We start from the raw sequence: 17,118 nt of genomic DNA, 5'->3' as shown, positions 1-17,118 counted from the left end.
ATATTTAATTATTATATTTCCGTAGGAATTAAAATTTTTCGAAACATTAAAACTCAAACCTTTTGAAATTCAATAATATAAGAACATTATAAAACATGAAGAAATCAATAACTCCGAGTCGGAGTGATCGATTTCTTCATGTTTTATAATAATTAATTACAGATGACCGAGTGATAAAATTATTATTTTATAAAAATATTGTTCATGATTTCAATTTAATTATTATCTTCTAGAATTTTTAACTAAAATTCTTTTTTAAATCAATTATTTTTGAAATTTTTTAAAAAAATTTCATTATAAGAAAATAATTAAATTAATACGAAGAAATTTATCAAATATTTGTAAATAATTGAATTCCTGTGAAATTTTTATTATTTATGAAAATATAATTAAACGTTTGCGTAGAATATTATCATAATTTTTGTTTAATAATTGAATTCTTCTGCAAAATTATATTAAAATACCTAGTAGATATTGAAAATCATTTAATTGCGAGAAATTTTTTGTAAATAATTGGAATTTTGCAAAGAATTTTATAAAAATTTTTGACATTAATTGAATTTTGGAGAAGAATTATATAATTTTATAATTTATAAAGAGAATTTAAATTTTGACGGGACTTTCTTTAAATTTTAGAATAAAATTCCATTTTTTCGAAGAATTTTATTACTTTTGAAAATAATAACCCAAAAAATTAATTTCACAGAATTGTTAGTTATAACTATGAAAAATTCAAATCTTCAAAGATTTTAATTTTGAAACCTTTTTAAAATTTAATTATTTCTAAAAATTTATGCTAAAATGCTTCTAATATTCAATTATTATCTAAAATTTGAACTGAAATTCCTTTTTTAATCAATTTTTATTCGAAAATTCTACGAGAATTCAATTATTTAAATACAAAAATAAATAATTTATTGAATAATTGAATGATTATTAAAATTGAATTCTCATAAAGAATTTTATCAAACAATTTCTAAATAATTGAATTATTTTGACGATTTTTAATAAAATTCGTAAGAATAATTTCATTTTTCGAGGAATTCTATTAAAAATAATTGTAATTTTGCGATGAGTTTTATTATTTATAAAAATAATTGAAACCCTGTAAACATTTTTATTATTTATGAAAATAATTGAATTATTGCGAAGAAATTTATTAGAAATTAGTAATTAATTGAATTCCTTCGAAGTTTTTATTATTTATGAAAATAATTAAATCTTTGCGCAGAATTTTATTAACATTTTTTAAATAATTGAATTCTTTTGGAAAATTTTAGGTATTATATAGATAAAAGCAGATATTGAAAATCATTGAATTGAGGAAAATTTTTAAAAATAATTGAAATTTTGCCAAGAATTTTATTAAAATTTTTGAAAATGATAAATTGAATTTAGAAGAAAATTTTATTATTTATAAAGATATTTGAAATTTTGATAAGAATTTAAAAAAATTTTTGAACATAATTTAATTTTTTGAGTAGAATTTTATTACTTTTGAAAATAATTGAATTTCTGCAATCATTTGTAACTACTTCAAAATTCAATTTCTTCCATTATTTTTCTATAAATCCATAATTTTTAATAATTAATTAAATATATATTTAAAAATTTAACTAATTTCAGAAGAATTTGAATTATTAAAATTGTTCTTTAAAATTTGTAATTAACTTCTTTTAAAATTGAAATTTTATAAAATTTCTAATTAAATTCTTTCAAAATTGAAATTTTACAAAATTTAAAAAAAAACAAAATTTTGAATTTTCTTATGAATTCGAAAAATTTAATTTTTTCCAGTTTTTTTTATTTAAATTCCTTAAGTTTTCCCTGAATTCTCTGACCTGTGGCAACCTTGAAGGTGAATTTCTAAAATTTCTTTTTCTAATGAAGGTCATTTTCTAAAATTTTTTTTCTAACAATTTTTAATTTCTACAAATAAATGTAATTTAATTAAATGCATGTTTATTTGATAATAGACAAATAATCGGCTATTAAAAGCAAATAAATTTTTTCCAGCTTAAAATTTTGAATGTAAATTTCGTATTGACCCTAATCTTTTTCTATAATTAATTAATAAACAAAAAAAAATTATACTAATTTATCTAAATAAAGAGAAAATAGTAGTTATTTATCTGAAAAATAAAGAAAAAGTATTTATTTATCTTTAAATAAATAACTACTGTACTTTTTATTTTACTATTTTTCTCTTTATACTTTCAGATTGTCCAATTAATTCCATTTTTCTTGATTCTCACAATATTTCAAAACCCATCCGTACGATGTGTACTTTTAATTTAAACAAACAAACACAAAAAATGTATTTTGTATACATACTTTCCATATTTGTGTTTTCTTAAAGTTGCAAAGCATATTGCACCAGCAATTGTGTGGACAAAAATTGAGGAGAAGAGTGCCGATAAAAATATTTGGTACCACATCTCTGTAATTCATTAGACTATTAAATGTGAATTCACAGAAATCAGAATTTTTTTTAAAATAAAATTAAATTAACGATTTTCGTTCCTTTACTATTAATTATAGTTAATCTGATATTTTAAATTATATTTTATTATTATACCTTTGAAATAAGTAATAGTAATAATAATAATAATAATAATAATAATAATAATAATAAAAAATAAAAAATAAAAAAAAACTTACCAGCAAAAGATGTTAACGGCGTGTCGAAAATATTTCCAGCATTATTAATTGATTTGCTGACTGGTTGAGATTGAAGTGCAATATTTTGTAAATTATCATCTGGCATTTCTAAGAATTGCAAGTGTCTATTAAAATACAATAAACACTAATTTATTTTTCAAGTTTCGTCAGATTCAAGTCTCATTGCGTTGTAATATTCCAAAGTGTCAGCTGAAAAAAAAATTTAGTTTTAACACCTGAATTTGTTAAATAACATTTATTAATTATAATAACTAGAATATTCTATAAAACTAGAATAATAATATTGGAATATTCCAGAAAACTAGAATAATTATTATAATATATAATAAAACCCTGAAACAATTTAATTAATAAAAATCATATCTTACTTTTTCAGAAAGTGAGGTTATGTTTACATGATTAATTTCTCAATTTTAAAATAGGAATTGCGGATTACATGAACGGTAAAAGAAAACAAAAATAAATACAAAAATAAAAACGGATTAGTTTGTTAGATTATTGTTGAAAAAGAAGACAAACCATTAATGAAATTCTCATTCTTCGACTGTCAATAATGCAAACAATGCAACGATTTTTGGAACTTGTTGAACACATTTCATATTGTATTTATTAATATTTACAAACTAGTGTTTAACGATACTGGAGACAGTGTTATCTATTTAATGAGACTTAACAAAAATTCATTTACTTTCGCCAAAATTTTTGGAATGCACACTTTGCACATTTTGTTGAATTTTTTTGACAGATGTCAGTATGTTTAGAGCAATGGTGGGGGTGAGTTGCGTCTGCCGTCTCGTCACTCTCTTTTTCTATGATATTAATGATATTAATTAATAAAATTACTCTATTTACTAGTGTATGAGAAATAACTCAAATTTTCAATATTATAAAAAATATTTTTAGTAAAGAAAAATTCACTGCTTGGAGAAAGGGCGAAAAGTGTACATTTTGAGGTTAGGTTTCTGTGTATACCGTGTATACGAGCCATACGAGCATAGAATTGATTCAACTGAACTAGATTATGTATTACATATAAAGATAAAGATTATAAATAATTAATAATAATTCCAATTTTAAATACTGAAAATATTGAAGACGAACAGACAATATGAATAGATTTGAATATGCGACTTTAACATTTTTACCAAATGAAGTTCATTTGAGAACTGACAGAAGAGTGAGTCTTTATGATGGCGAAACAAAGGTAAAGATCTTTAATTTTAATTTCAATTGACAAATTTATTAATAACTGAATTATTTATTTTCTTAACAGACACACTTTGTCACCAGTGATTTGGTCTTGACAAATTATAGAATATTTTGGGGCCAACCGAATGAAGTCGACAATCAAGGTTCTCGTTTGGCACTGTCATTAAAATACGTTATTTTCCTCGAGGAGGAAAATCCTGGTGCTTTTTCATTTAGTCGAAGTAAAAAGGTTGTCCTACATCTTACCGAACCCGGTCCAGGTGCGTCAGATTTTTAATGCATTGACAAAAACTACTATTAATTTAAATATGTAATTAACTAAAAAAAATTTTTACAGAGAAAACGAAAGGTCCCCTTGATGACAGTACAAAAAATTATATCAAATTATCATTCAAAGAAGGACTGGATCCAAATTTTATTGTTCAATTATCGGACGCTCTTACGCGACGAGCTTGGGAATTTATGCCTCCGATTACTGAAAGTGTAATTAATTTTCCAATTTTCATTAGAAAAATATTTCTAATTTATTTAATCTACTTAAATTATTTTAATTTCCGTTAATTAATTTTTTTCCAGCAACAAAGCGGTTCCAGTAGTATGAAACGTCTACCAGAAATAAAAACACGCACGGGAATCATTGGAATTGAGAGGAATCTTCAGGAGAGGCAAAAAGCCACCGATCAAAGTATTACCATGGCATTTCAAGATCTCAGGAAACTGATGGAAATGGCAAAGGACATGGTGTCAATATCGAAGACCATCTCAACAAAAATAAGGGTGATTGTCAAAGATCGCGCTTTAAATAATTGTCGTTCATAATCGGAAAAAATTACAGGAACGCCAAGGCGATATCACGGAAGATGAAACAGTCAGATTTAAGTCGTACCTGATGAGCTTAGGTATTGATGATCCGGTCACTAGAGATGCCTACAGGAGTAGCAATGAGTATTTTCGACAACTCGCCCGACAATTGGCGGATATTCTAGAAGAACCTATTAAAGTTTGTTTCGAAAATTTTCCACCATTTTTATGATTTTAATTTTTCGTTTCTAGAAAATGGAAAAATTTTACAGGAAGTAGGGGGTATGATGACATTAACGGATGTTTATTGTCGAGTTAATCGAGCTCGAGGTTTGGAACTTTTATCCCCTGAGGATTTATTGAACGCTAGTCGACAACTTGGTCCCTTGGATTTGCCACTTGTACTGAGAGTTTTTGACAGTGGTGTCATGGTCCTTCAAATTCGATCTCTCGATGATGAGGCAGTCGTTGAATCTATTGCCGAATTGGTAAATATTCTCTTTCACTGTATTTTTTTTTTTAAAGAAATTTAATTAATTTAAAAAATTTAATTAACTTTTTTTGGTATACAGTAAAATTTATTATCTTTTAATCTACAGAAATTGACATTTTTCTCCTATAATTTACTGAATTTTTTTTGTCTTTACAGTTGAAAGACAGAGGATCAATTTCGGCTGAGGAATTAGCTCAGTCAGAAGGTATATCCGTGACATTGGCACGAGAAAGACTATTAGTTACAGAGAAAAATGGAAGAGCTTGCAGAGATGATTCTATAGAGGCACTGAGATTTTATCCTAATCTTTTTCTAGAACAGGATGTGTGATATTTGAATTTTTTTCGCCGACTTTAATGAGCATTTTTTCAGGAATATTGTCTGATATTTTTAATATACTGACAAAATACTAAAATTTTTGTGCCTTTTTGCATTGTGCTTGTTCTTCATTTTAAGACAAACAATTGTACACTACACGGAAAATACATTTATTACAAAAACAATTAGTTCTTGTTACTTGAAATCTAAAGGAAAAGAAAGAAAATAAAAAAAAACAAGGAAGCAATAAATAAAGAAATTAATCAAATTTTAATTTAAATTATGAAACAACTAGGAAAACTAAACGCGCGCGTAAAAAAAAATTTCAAATTTCGATCATTTTTGTAAAATACATATTTAAATGCTTATTGTTCTTTACTTGCTTCAAATTTCGAAATACTTTCAATGTAAAACCATTGGAAAATTTTTTTATGGAAATTTAAACTGCAAGTCTTCCAAAATTCAATTATTTTTTAGAATTTTCGAATAATATTATTCAAAACTTTCAATTTTGAAGAAAGCTAACAAATTAATAATTTTTTATATTGAAATATTATGATACTTTCACATGAATTAGAATTTCAAAGATTGAAATTTAAAAACTTTTTGAAATTTAATTATTTCTAAAGAATCCTACTTTAACGAATTATTTTCTAGAGTTTTAACTAAAATTCTTTTTTAAATCAATTCTTATCAAAATTCAATTATTTAAATACAAAAATAAATAATTCATAGAATAATTAATTATTTTTAAAAATTGCAACTGTACCTCTTTATTGAGTTTTTGAAATTGGAGTTCAATTTTCTTACTCCAATTTTTTTATTATTTACAAAATTAACTGTCAAACTTTTGATATAACAATTCGAACTATAAAACAAAAAATTGAAATCAAAAAACACCTGAGGACAGATTATGTCGATTATTATACCTAATAATAATAATAATATGATAATACAATAATTTTTTTGCAAATATATTTTTCAAATTAGGACTTATTTTGATTTGTGTAGTTTTAAGTTCACGTGTCCTCAATCCTTATTTTGTTCTGTCACTGATATAACCTTAAAGTCAAACATATTTATGTTTGTAATTAATATATAGTGGAATATAAAATTTATTCATTCTAAAATATATATTTTCGCAAACAATGAGAGTTCTTGAACTTTATAGCGGAATCGGAGGAATGCACTATGCTTTCAATGGTACGTTAATTTTTTACTATTTACAAAACTCATCAGTAACATTTTAATTTCAAAGATATTTAAAGTTTTCTTAAATAAGTAATAAGTTTGCAAGTCGATTCTCCGAAATATTTAATCACTTAAATTGTTTAATGACTTTAAAGCTTTAAAATAATAAAAAGAGGAATTTTAGACAAAAAACAGTTTTAACCTCAAAAAATCTAATTTTGAAGAAAGTATTTTAATAATTAAAATTAATTACCTACTGTTTAATAATTTAATTAATTACTATTTAATAATGTAATACTAATTATGATAATTTTTCTCCAGAAAGCAACGTGGAGGGAGATATAATTGTATCAATTGATGTAAATACAGTCGCAAATGAAGTCTACAGGCACAATTTTCAAAAGACAAAAAATTTCAGCCGAAACATTCAATCACTAAGTATCGATGAAATAAGAAAATTTAATATTGATACAATTTTAATGAGTCCGCCTTGTCAACCATTCACGAGGGTAGGACTAAAGAAAGACAGTTTAGACAATAGATCCGAATCACTGCTACACATTCTAAAATTAATACCTCAAATTGAAACGCTAAAATACATAATTGTCGAGAATGTCAAAGGCTTCGAAGCCTCGAATACAAGAAATGAACTCGTCAAGTGCCTTGAAACGAAATTTAATTACAAAGAATTATTACTAAGTCCCTGTCAATTCGGCGTTCCTAATTCACGACAAAGATATTATCTACTCGCAAAAAGAAAGGATCTCAATTTCTGTTTTAAAAATCAATCCCTAATTAATTCTCTTCCAGACGAGTTTCACAAAATTCTACCAACAAGTCGTCATCGATTATTAGCACTAAAAGACGGATGTTTAACAGAAACAAATTGTTACAAATTACGACACATCCTGGATGAAGTGGTTGACGAAAAATATTTAATTCCAGAGAAAACACTTCAAAAATACGCCTCAATTTTTGACATAAGAAATAATAATTCACAGGGATCTTGTTGTTTCACAAAAGCATATGGACATTACGTGGAGGGAACTGGTTCCGTATTTTGTCCACATTCTGAGGAAATAATAAAGGAGAATTTCCTGAAACTGAAGAATTGCAAAGAAGTGCCTTTAGAGGAATTGCAACCTTTGATTGATTTAAAATTACGTTACTTTACGCCTAAGGAAGTGTCGAGACTCATGTGCTTTCCAGAGGATTTTTCCTTTCCAAATAGTATCACCAATAAACAAAGATATAGACTTTTGGGCAATTCGATTAATGTTCATGTCGTTAGTCAATTGATATTTCTTTTAAACCACGAGGGCACAATCAGCTGACACAGTTTTGGAATTTATTTTTATATTCTCTTAATTTCCTTCCTATCGATTGTAATACCTCATTGCGATTAAAATATTCAGGGTTGTCACAAAAATTTAATTTTGTTTTTCCCTGACTTTTCCCTGATTTCCAGACAAAATTTTGCCCTTTTCCCTGAACCTTAAGAATATTATGATTCACTCTAAAAATTATTAGATACTCAAAAAAATGTTCTATTACATTTAATTACAAATTTTCTTAATTGCAAAATTATTCAAAAACACCAATAACTTCATTTTCAAATAAATATTTAATCATTATTATTTTTCCATGGAAACAAAGAATTTTCAAAATTTCTAAATCAAACCTTTTAAAATTCAATTACTTATAAGAATATTTTATAAAACATGAAGATAAAAAAACTAAAATTCTTCTTTAAATCAATTATATTAAATAATTTTTGATAAAGTTTCTTTTGAAAACTTTCAAATTCATTTGTTTACAATCCAATTTTACCCAAAATTTCAATTATTTGGAAATTCTTCAATTAAACAAACATTAGAAAATAAAATCCTTTCAATAATTTAAAAAAAAATTCAATTAAACTTTTTTTAAAAAAATTAGTTCCATAGAATTTTAAAATAAAAGTATTAAAGATTCAAATTTCCAAACATTTTATTTTTAAGCTTTTTCGAAATTCAATTATTTCTATAAATCCATGCTATATTTTTAATATTCAATTATTATCTAAAATTTTAAATGAAATTCATTTTTAAATCAATTTTAATTAGAAAATTCTAAGAAAATTCAATTATTTAAATACAAATATAGATAATTTATTGAATAATTGAATGTTTCTTAAAATTGAATTCTCATAAAGAATTTTATCAACAAATTTTTTAATAATTGAATTCTTTCGACGAATTTTAATAACTTTTTTCATAATAATTACATTTTTCGAGGAATTCGATTAAAATTTGTATTAAAAATAATTGAAATTCTGCAATGAGTTTTATTATTATTTATGGAAATAATTGAATTATTGCGAAGAATTTTATAAAAAAGTTTCGAACAATTGATTTTTTTTCGAAAAAATGTATGAACCTCTATTTATAATAATTGAATTCCTGTGAAATTTTCATTATTTTAGAAAAATAATTGAATATTCGTGTAGAACTTTGTCAAAATTATTTTTAAATAATTCAATTCTTTTGGGAAATTTTATTAAAATAATAGATATACAAAATATTGAATTAAGAAAAATAATTGAAATTTAGAAATGAATTTTATTAAAATTTTTGAAAATAATTGAATTTTTTATTGATTTTGAAAATAATTGAATTCTGTGAATATTCTTGAATATAATTGAATTTCTGCGAAGAATTTTGCTACAATTTATAAAGATAATAGAAATATCGAGAATTTTTTTTTAATTTTTGAAAATAATTGAATTTCTGGAAAGAATTTTAATATTTATTATTAAGATATTTGAATTCTTTCGAAGAATTGCGTTAAAATTTTTAAAATTGAAACTAATTTTACAAGAATTGAAATTAAAATTTTTCTCAAAAATATTTCATTAAATAATTTGTAAGTAATAACTTTATGGCAGTTCTTCAATAGAATTAAATTATTTAAAATAAATTATTGTCAAAAATAGAAGAAATTTAAGGTTTTTTCAGAAATTCAGAATTTTTTTATAAATTCTAAACATCTAATTTTTTTCATTACTCTTAATAAAAATCTCCAAATTCCCTGACCTGTGGCAACCTTGTATTACCTCTGAAATTATTCTATTTCCTCTACTCAATTTTTTTAATCCTGAAATTCATTTGCCAAAAATTCCCAACTTATCATTCAAAGAACCAACACAATTGAAACTTTTGTTATTAATTAGTTAGATATTTAATTAAAATTATCATTAATTAAAAACTGAAATATTTGTCAATCAAGTCAATCCAAGTGCGAATTCGACCAATGAAAAAATACCATTGAATTTGAAATATCAGTTTAGATTTAATTTCACTTAATCGTAAAGTCACATTGTAAATTACATACATCTTAATTGAAAATTTAAAATCCTTATGTAAGAAAGTAACAATATATCCATTAGTTCGGTATAATTATAAGTTTTCTATAATTTTCTACCCTTAGCTTAATACTTTAAATAAAAAGAATAAATTTATATTGTTTCCAATTCAGGTGGAATGTGAATTTTCTCATGTAATGCGAATTTTTTTAATGCTAAATATTTTGAATGCCATGATTCAACTTCCTCTCGCATTCTATTGTTATCGTCCTGCATTGCTTCCATGTCACGATATTCCTGAGTTTTTTCCGTTTCCAATTCGTCCTTTTGTTCGATTCTCTTAATACGACAACTCGCTGCATAACCTCGATTTTTTAATGTACGTCGACGCTGTTTCATACGAACAATTTCCTCACGAGACAAACCTCGAAGTTTCAGTTGACGATTTAAATCACGAACTGATATTGAAACAAGTTCATCGTCACTAATATCCAAGCAAGGACCAGGTGAAAGAGGATCCTGACGGATAAATAAACAATCTTAGAAATATAATAAAAGATATTTATAATAATTCATCAAAAAGTTGTCGAAAAGAAACAAAATTCTACAGAAAATTTCTCATATCCAAAGAAAAATTTATGATGAAGATATTAAAAAAAATTCCATAAAGGTGTCGAAAAGAAACAAATTCTACAGAAAATTTCTCATATCCAAAGAAAAATCTACGATGAAGAAATTAAAAAAAATTCCATAATATAGAAAATTTTGACATTTATGAATTTTGAGGTTATGAAATCAAATTTCAAAGAAAGGGGATTATTCGGAATATTTTCGACTTGAGAAAGAAGAAAAAATAACAACAAAAATTCAGGTGTGTTTTTAATGAGAATGCTTTGTTGTATGTTTTTGGAATTGTGTAGTAGCGAGAAATATCGAAATCAAAACAAAATGAGAACATGTGTGGACATATGATTTAAAGTACTCACCATATTCATAGATCTCTTAATGCTCATAATTAAAAGAAAGCACAAAAGTTCAAGTTCCTACGTGGGAAAAGAACTGGATGCACAATTTTTCTCTGGATCTTTCGCTTTCTAAATAAATTTGCTTAGTCATTCTATAGTGATTCTTTGCGAGCGTTCCTGCTGTCATATCATAATAAATGATCGTAAACTACTGGCTTTTCCAAAAACATCAGTTCTTTAACTCTTTGTTGCTTTCGAGATACTTTAAAATTGCAATTCTAACATTATAATGAAAAAAATTCATATAAATTTACACTTTTTTCCTATTTGTTTACATTTTGATTAAAAGTTTCAATTTCCGTTTAAAAACCACCGGAAATGACGAAATAGTTCGAAATCTAATCCGCAAGGAGGCGCTGCTTACTTCCGGAAATTGATGACAGCCCAAGAATCTTGTGACAGCCATAACAAACAAACGTCAAACACTTGCTGTCTTTAGTTTGCGAACGTAAAATTACAAAAATTGTAAATTATATACTACACACAAATTACTGTTTTCATCCAGTAATTTTAATTCAATGAAAAATGATTATTTTTAGAGAAAAAGTTTAGTCAATTAATTAACTCTACCTGCGGAAATACTTCATAATCTAAACAAAGAGGTTAGGTGTTCGTGTGTTTTGTTTTTTTAACTTTTTTAACTTTTGTTGCTGTTTGCTTTTTTGTTTCCTAACTATGTTAATAATTTTCCTTTTTAAATGTTTTCAATTTTAAGATTTATGTATACTGAAAATAATTGAATTCTTGAAAAGTATCTATCAAAAAATTTGAAAATTATTGAATTCGTTTCAAGAATTTTATCAACATTTTTTTCAATAATTGAATTCTTTCGAGAAAATGTATTGAAAATAATTTAATTCTTGGCAAGATTTTTATTTAAATTCTTTAAAATAATTGAATTGTTTTGAAGAATTTATTTCAATTTTCTTAAAAATAATGGAGTTTTTTTTTAATACCTAATTTTTACTGACAAGTTTGAAAGTAATTGAATTTTATGAAGATTTTCTTTTAAGTTTTTGAAATAATCGTGTTTATTATTAATTGTAATTAATAAGTTTTCTATCCAATTATATTAAAATTATTCATAGAAAATTAAATACTTTAAAACAATTTTATTAGTTTTTGTAAATAATTACATTTTAATTCTTGCCAAGAATTTTCTTACTTATGAAAATAATTTAATTCTTGCCAAGAATTTTACAATTTATAAAAATAATTGAATAGTTTCGACGAGTTTTATCAGAAATGTTGAAAATAATTGAATTTTTATTCAAACTCTTAAAAATAATTGAATTTAAATCATTTAAAAAAAAATTCTATTCTTTCGAAGAATTTTATTAAAATTGTATTGAAAATAATTGAATTTCTCCGAAACATTTTATTATTTATAAAAATTAATGAATTTCTTTAAAGAAATTAATTATTTATGAAATTGTTTTAATTCTTGCGAAGAATTTTCATATTTATAAAAATATTTGAATTTTTACAGAGGATTTTACAATTCATTAAAATAATTGAATTGATTTAATCTGAATTTTTGAAAATAATTGAATTTTTTAAAGGAATTTTATTAAAAATTTTGAAAATAATAATTTTTTTAAAAAGAATTTCATTAAAATTGTCGAAAATAATTGAATTTATAATAAAATTCTTGAAAATAATCGAATTTAATTAATATTTTTAAAAATAATTGTATTCTTTCGAGAAATTTTAAATTATGAGAACTTTTCATTATTTTCTTTACAGATTAATTCACCATGAAAATGCTATTAATATTCATTCCAAATCGATTGTGTGAAGAGAAAGCGGGACAAATATTCGGGCAAATTGTCTACGACGAAATAAACCAAGTAAAAAAATTCTACATAATTGGAAGACAAAGCAGCTTACCGATAGTAAAAAATAAGACTGAAATATTAGGCTACTATTCTGGAACTTGTACGAAAAATGAAAGAATTGACAAAAAATGTCCAAATTGGATCAATTTGTACACTAAATCGGAAAATGATAATCACCTCAATTATGATTATTGTCTAAAGAATATTTTGGTGAATGGTAAAACTATCTCTCCAACAATGTGTCACACTATGATAATTATTTACGATCAATTATCACTTATTCAATCGGAACTTTTTATTAGTTCAACGAAAAAGGATCACTTTGTGGAATTACAACAATTATTGAAGAAAAAAGCGAACCAAAATGAAATTAGAAGAAAAACTCTCAACGATTGTACACGGGAATTTATCCTGACAAATTGTGCATTCCTTTTATTTTATCCAATTTTATTTCTATCAAGTGTGAGTAAATTTCTATTGCCAATTTCCAAGTACTCAACACTCGGTTTACACTGGAATGCTTGGTTGGAAAATTTTAATTGGATGTTGAATTCGATTATTCACGAGAAGAGAATTTCGATAAAAACGGGAAATTATATTTTAGCAATGATTGTTGATATGATTCTGGGAATTCTAGTATTGAAATTTATTTTATTCGCTATTGAGGACGATACTCCGTCTTCAATATTGTTAACTAATGCAGACGTAAGTATTATTTTTAATAAAAATAAAAATAGAAAACCTAAAATTCTTTTTGTTTAGATTCATTCTTTTAAGAAATACTACACTTGATTGACAAATATTTCATCTTTAGAAAAATGTGTAGAATTTTTTTTTTGCAAATAATAATATTAATTGAATTTAAAATATTTTTTCAGAAAGTTGTCGTGACGTTAAAAGAATTGGTTAACTGGTTAATGGGATCGCCGGCTGGATTGAAATTAAATTCTTGCTTCAATGAAATGCTGGGCAAATTTTTTTTGTACCATATTCATTTGTGGTGGACTTTTCTAACAATTATTGAACCCGTGATGAATTTTGCCTTTGAAGTTGCGTTGCTATTCGGTCGCTTAGGTCTTACTTTTCAAATTGCAATAATTGGCGATCTTTTAGCACTTCTCAGCTTTCATTCCTATTGTATTTACGTTTATGCAGCAAGGTAAATTCCATTTAGTTTTAAATTAAATTTAAAGTAATTTAAAGTAAAATATCTATAATAATAATTGTTGTATTCTGGTAATCTGATTGCAGTTTGAAGTTAGTTGTTGTTTGCTTTTTTGTTTCGTAACTTTTTTAATAATTTTTCTTTTTAAATATTTTCAATTTTAAAATTAATGTATTGAAAATCATCGAATTGTTGTAAAGAATTTTATTATATAAAAAAATTTATATAAAAAATTTGATAATAATAGAATTCCTTCGAAGAATTTTATTACACATTTAGAAAAATAATTGAATTCTCGTGAAGAATTTTGTTAAAACTTTTGAAAATTCTAATTAAATTCTTTTTTAATTAAAATGTTTGAAAATAATTTAATTTTATGAACAATTTCTTTCAAGTTTTTAAAATAATCGAGTTTATAAATCATTAAAATAAAACACATGATTATTCAATTTTATCTAAATTTTTTTAGAAAATAATTGAATTTCTGCAAAGATTTTACTGTTTAAAAAAATAATTGAATTGTTTCGAAGGATTAATTAAAATTTTAGAAAATAATTGTATTCGTTCGTGAAATTTCATTGGAACTTTGTTTAAAAATAATTGAATTTTTGCAACAAATTTTACTATTTATAAAAATAATTGAATTATTTCCAAGAATCTTGTAAAGAGTTTTATTAAAATTTTTGAAATTAATAAACAAGAATAATTAATTAGTAAATTAGTTAATAATTGAATTTTTTTAATAAATTGAATATAAATAAATTGAATATCACGTTTCGAGCGTAATATTTGCTAGTTAAAAATATAAAGATGATAATAAAATATTAAAAATCGATTTTTATTTAGTTGTTTTTCTAAATTGTATTTTAAAAAAATTGCAGATTGTTTAATATTCAACTGAGGGGTCTCACAGCATTATTCCGGCTTTTCTTGGGAAAGAAAAAAAATCCACTGAGAGAAAGAGTGGATTCTTGTTTATATCAACCGGATCAATTATTTTTGGGAACTCTACTATTCACGATTCTTTTATTTCTCATTCCAACCACTTGGGTTTATTATTCTGTCTTCACAACGGTTTGTATTAAAAATGAAATTAATATAAAAAAATCCGATTTTATAGATTTTGAATAATAATAATAAATTTCAATATTAAATGGCGATATTAATACAAAAAAATTATTTTGGTAATTTCAGCTCAGACTAATAATGGTAGGACTTGCAGGCACTTTGACAAGACTGAAATTTTATCTGCAAGTTATACCAATCTTCACTTTTGTTAATTGGATTTTTCGCGCCGATAGCGTTCGCAGTGAGTTTAAATTATTTCGTACACTATTTCAGAATTAAGTAACGAAAAAAGTAATTTAAAAAGTAACGAAAAACATAAAATTCTTTAAAATAAATTAACTTTAAAGAATTTGATGTTTTCTTTCGTTTAGATAATTAATAATTACAGGAGAAGAAAGCTAATAAAAAAATTTAATTACAGATTGTATAAATATTAAAGTGCACAAGAGACTAGAGAATGAACCAATAACTTTAATTTCAAAAATGGTTGTCTCATCGTGGAGTATAACGTGGAAACAATGCATTCCCGATACAATTAAATTTTACCCCTCAATCGAATGGAATAGAATTGTAAATAATGTAATATGCGGGGAGTTGATCTATCCTTTGTAATACTAAAAAATTCAAAATATATAATTATATATTTATAAAATGAATAAAGAAAAATGTAAATATTTAATTAATGATTTTTTTTTCATTCTGCCTTTTCTTATTTCTGTTCTTCATTATAAAAAAAAATTATAAAGGATTTTTTTTTTAATTTAGAAGATAATATTTTTATTAAAAAGATGTCAGAACTTTTGTGATTTTTATAATTTTAAATCTGACATATGTAATTCTTTAGCAAAATATTTTATTAAAAATTTTGAAAACAATTAAATTCTCTCGAGGAATTGAATTGAAATTCTATTCAAATTAATTGAATTTTTATATACAAATTTTATCAAAATTTTTGGTAACAATTGGATTATTTCGAAGAATTGTATTAAAAAATGTTTAAAATAATTGAATTTTTGCTAAAAATTTTATTACAAGTTTTAAAAATAATTGAATTTTTTGGAGAAATTTTATATAAAAAATGCATTGAAAACAATTTGAATTTCTGCGAAGAATTTTACTGTTTATTAAAATAATTGAATTCTTGAGAAGACTTTCATTAAAATTTTTGATAGTAATTTAATTACTTAGAAGAAATTTATGAAAATTTTCGAAATTAACTGAATTTTTTCGAGAAATTTCATTAAAATTTTTAAAAATAATTTAACTGTTGGCAAATAATTTTATTGTTTATGAATATAATTGAATTCTCAAGATAAATTTTACTGAAATTGTATAGAAAAATAATTAAACTCCTGTGAAAAATTTTATTGTTTAAGAAAATAATTGAATTGGGAATTTTTTTAAAAATTTTAAAATCAATTGAATTCTTTAAAAGATTTTTATTATTATTAAACTTTTTGAAAGTAAATATTAATAAAGAAACAGTAAATAATTTGAATTTTTTTAAATTTTAAATCTAAAAGTATATTTAAAAATGGCATTGATATTTATTTATTTAATATTTTCTTTTCAATTAAAAAATTTAAAATAATTAACCAATAAAAATATCGATTTTCAGAAATCAATTACTCTACTTGTTCAAATAAAACCAGTTTTCGTTTTTATCTACAGCATCCCTTATCTACCGAATCGTTTAACTTCTTATCGTGAAAGGGAAAATTAGAATAAACACAAAATTCAATCGACTGTGAAAGATAAAATATAATAAAAAAAATTAATATTGCAAACGGATTTTTCTGAATATTTACAATTAGAACACAGATAATGCATTTTACGCTGCGACTTTGATGAAATTAAAGTTTTCATTATTATTCTTTTTTTTCACTTTTTGTATTTAACTTTCGGTCTGTTCAAAGCATAAGTATCTGATGTTGACTTCAAAGGATAATTTATTGGATTTTGCAAAGGGGACATTTACAACGAAC

The 17,118-nt window shown here is 23.8% G+C and overlaps 5 protein-coding genes across 9 annotated transcripts in view; 3 read left to right on the top strand and 2 right to left on the bottom strand.

The window, feature by feature from the left end:
• Positions 1 to 17,118, bottom strand: part of LOC122509332 (transmembrane protein 170A) — a 36,142-nt gene that overhangs the window by 699 nt on the left and 18,325 nt on the right. For 2 of the 4 annotated variants that reach the window (XM_043623310.1, XM_043623309.1), the window contains exons 3-4: positions 2,662 to 2,871; positions 2,335 to 2,440 (exon numbers count right to left, since the gene is read on the bottom strand). In XM_043623310.1, coding sequence (XP_043479245.1) covers positions 2,335 to 2,440; positions 2,662 to 2,767 — 212 coding nt within the window. In that variant the 5' untranslated portion in view covers positions 2,768 to 2,871. Of the gene's footprint in view, positions 1 to 2,334; positions 2,441 to 2,661; positions 2,872 to 3,050; positions 3,141 to 3,201; positions 3,424 to 17,118 lie in introns of those variants that run through there. The other 2 variants (XM_043623308.1, XM_043623311.1) reach the window with 2 other exon arrangements.
• LOC122509327 (vacuolar protein-sorting-associated protein 36) lies at positions 3,445 to 5,688 on the top strand. The gene is made up of 7 exons (XM_043623299.1): positions 3,445 to 3,886; positions 3,956 to 4,151; positions 4,229 to 4,374; positions 4,468 to 4,668; positions 4,727 to 4,891; positions 4,965 to 5,180; positions 5,342 to 5,688. Exons 1-7 carry the CDS (start codon positions 3,791 to 3,793, stop codon positions 5,513 to 5,515), a joined length of 1,194 nt encoding a protein of 397 aa, XP_043479234.1. The 5' UTR covers positions 3,445 to 3,790; the 3' UTR covers positions 5,516 to 5,688.
• Positions 6,526 to 8,123, top strand: LOC122509329 (tRNA (cytosine(38)-C(5))-methyltransferase). Its single transcript, XM_043623301.1, has 2 exons — positions 6,526 to 6,706; positions 7,016 to 8,123. Exons 1-2 carry the CDS (start codon positions 6,652 to 6,654, stop codon positions 8,026 to 8,028), a joined length of 1,068 nt encoding a protein of 355 aa, XP_043479236.1. The 5' UTR covers positions 6,526 to 6,651; the 3' UTR covers positions 8,029 to 8,123.
• Positions 10,005 to 11,344, bottom strand: LOC122509334 (transcription factor MafK). The gene is made up of 2 exons (XM_043623312.1): positions 11,024 to 11,344; positions 10,005 to 10,556 (listed from the first exon to the last, which is right to left on the bottom strand). The coding sequence occupies exons 1-2, from the start codon at positions 11,048 to 11,050 to the stop codon at positions 10,191 to 10,193; spliced, it is 393 nt and encodes a 130-aa protein (XP_043479247.1). The 5' UTR covers positions 11,051 to 11,344; the 3' UTR covers positions 10,005 to 10,190.
• On the top strand, positions 10,579 to 15,812 carry LOC122509325 (phosphatidylinositol N-acetylglucosaminyltransferase subunit Q). Of its 2 annotated transcripts, none has more exons than XM_043623297.1 (6): positions 10,579 to 10,908; positions 12,809 to 13,605; positions 13,779 to 14,059; positions 14,947 to 15,139; positions 15,260 to 15,374; positions 15,555 to 15,812. In XM_043623297.1, exons 2-6 carry the CDS (start codon positions 12,820 to 12,822, stop codon positions 15,743 to 15,745), a joined length of 1,566 nt encoding a protein of 521 aa, XP_043479232.1. In that variant the 5' UTR covers positions 10,579 to 10,908; positions 12,809 to 12,819; the 3' UTR covers positions 15,746 to 15,812. The 2 variants fall into 2 exon arrangements, with proteins under 2 accessions (XP_043479232.1, XP_043479231.1); XM_043623296.1 differs by lacking the exon at positions 10,579 to 10,908 and adding an exon at positions 11,462 to 11,664.

The sequence above is a fragment of the Leptopilina heterotoma genome, unplaced genomic scaffold, assembly GCF_015476425.1.
Source record: "Leptopilina heterotoma isolate Lh14 unplaced genomic scaffold, ASM1547642v1 Lhet_60, whole genome shotgun sequence".
NCBI classification, from domain to species: domain Eukaryota; kingdom Metazoa; phylum Arthropoda; class Insecta; order Hymenoptera; family Figitidae; genus Leptopilina; species Leptopilina heterotoma.
Note: the sequence above shows the minus strand (reverse complement) of the source record. Positions and strands in the feature narration are given on the sequence as shown.

Excerpts from the sequence above, each read along its gene's own strand:
- LOC122509327 (XM_043623299.1), top strand. The coding sequence starts at position 3,791 with ATGAATAGATTTGAATATGCGACTTTAACATTTTTACCAAATGAAGTT. Across the intron at positions 4,152-4,228 it reads TCTTACCGAACCCGGTCCAG|AGAAAACGAAAGGTCCCCTT; the intron begins GTGCGTCAGATT and ends AAATTTTTACAG. Across the intron at positions 4,669-4,726 it reads CCATCTCAACAAAAATAAGG|GAACGCCAAGGCGATATCAC; the intron begins GTGATTGTCAAA and ends AAAAAATTACAG.
- LOC122509329 (XM_043623301.1), top strand. The coding sequence starts at position 6,652 with ATGAGAGTTCTTGAACTTTATAGCGGAATCGGAGGAATGCACTATGCT. Across the intron at positions 6,707-7,015 it reads AATGCACTATGCTTTCAATG|AAAGCAACGTGGAGGGAGAT; the intron begins GTACGTTAATTT and ends ATTTTTCTCCAG.
- LOC122509334 (XM_043623312.1), bottom strand. The coding sequence starts at position 11,050 with ATGAGCATTAAGAGATCTATGAATATG. Across the intron at positions 10,557-11,023 it reads TTAAGAGATCTATGAATATG|GATCCTCTTTCACCTGGTCC; the intron begins GTGAGTACTTTA and ends TTTATCCGTCAG.
- LOC122509325 (XM_043623297.1), top strand. The coding sequence starts at position 12,820 with ATGAAAATGCTATTAATATTCATTCCAAATCGATTGTGTGAAGAGAAA. Across the intron at positions 14,060-14,946 it reads ATTTACGTTTATGCAGCAAG|ATTGTTTAATATTCAACTGA; the intron begins GTAAATTCCATT and ends AAAAAATTGCAG. Across the intron at positions 15,140-15,259 it reads ATTATTCTGTCTTCACAACG|CTCAGACTAATAATGGTAGG; the intron begins GTTTGTATTAAA and ends TGGTAATTTCAG.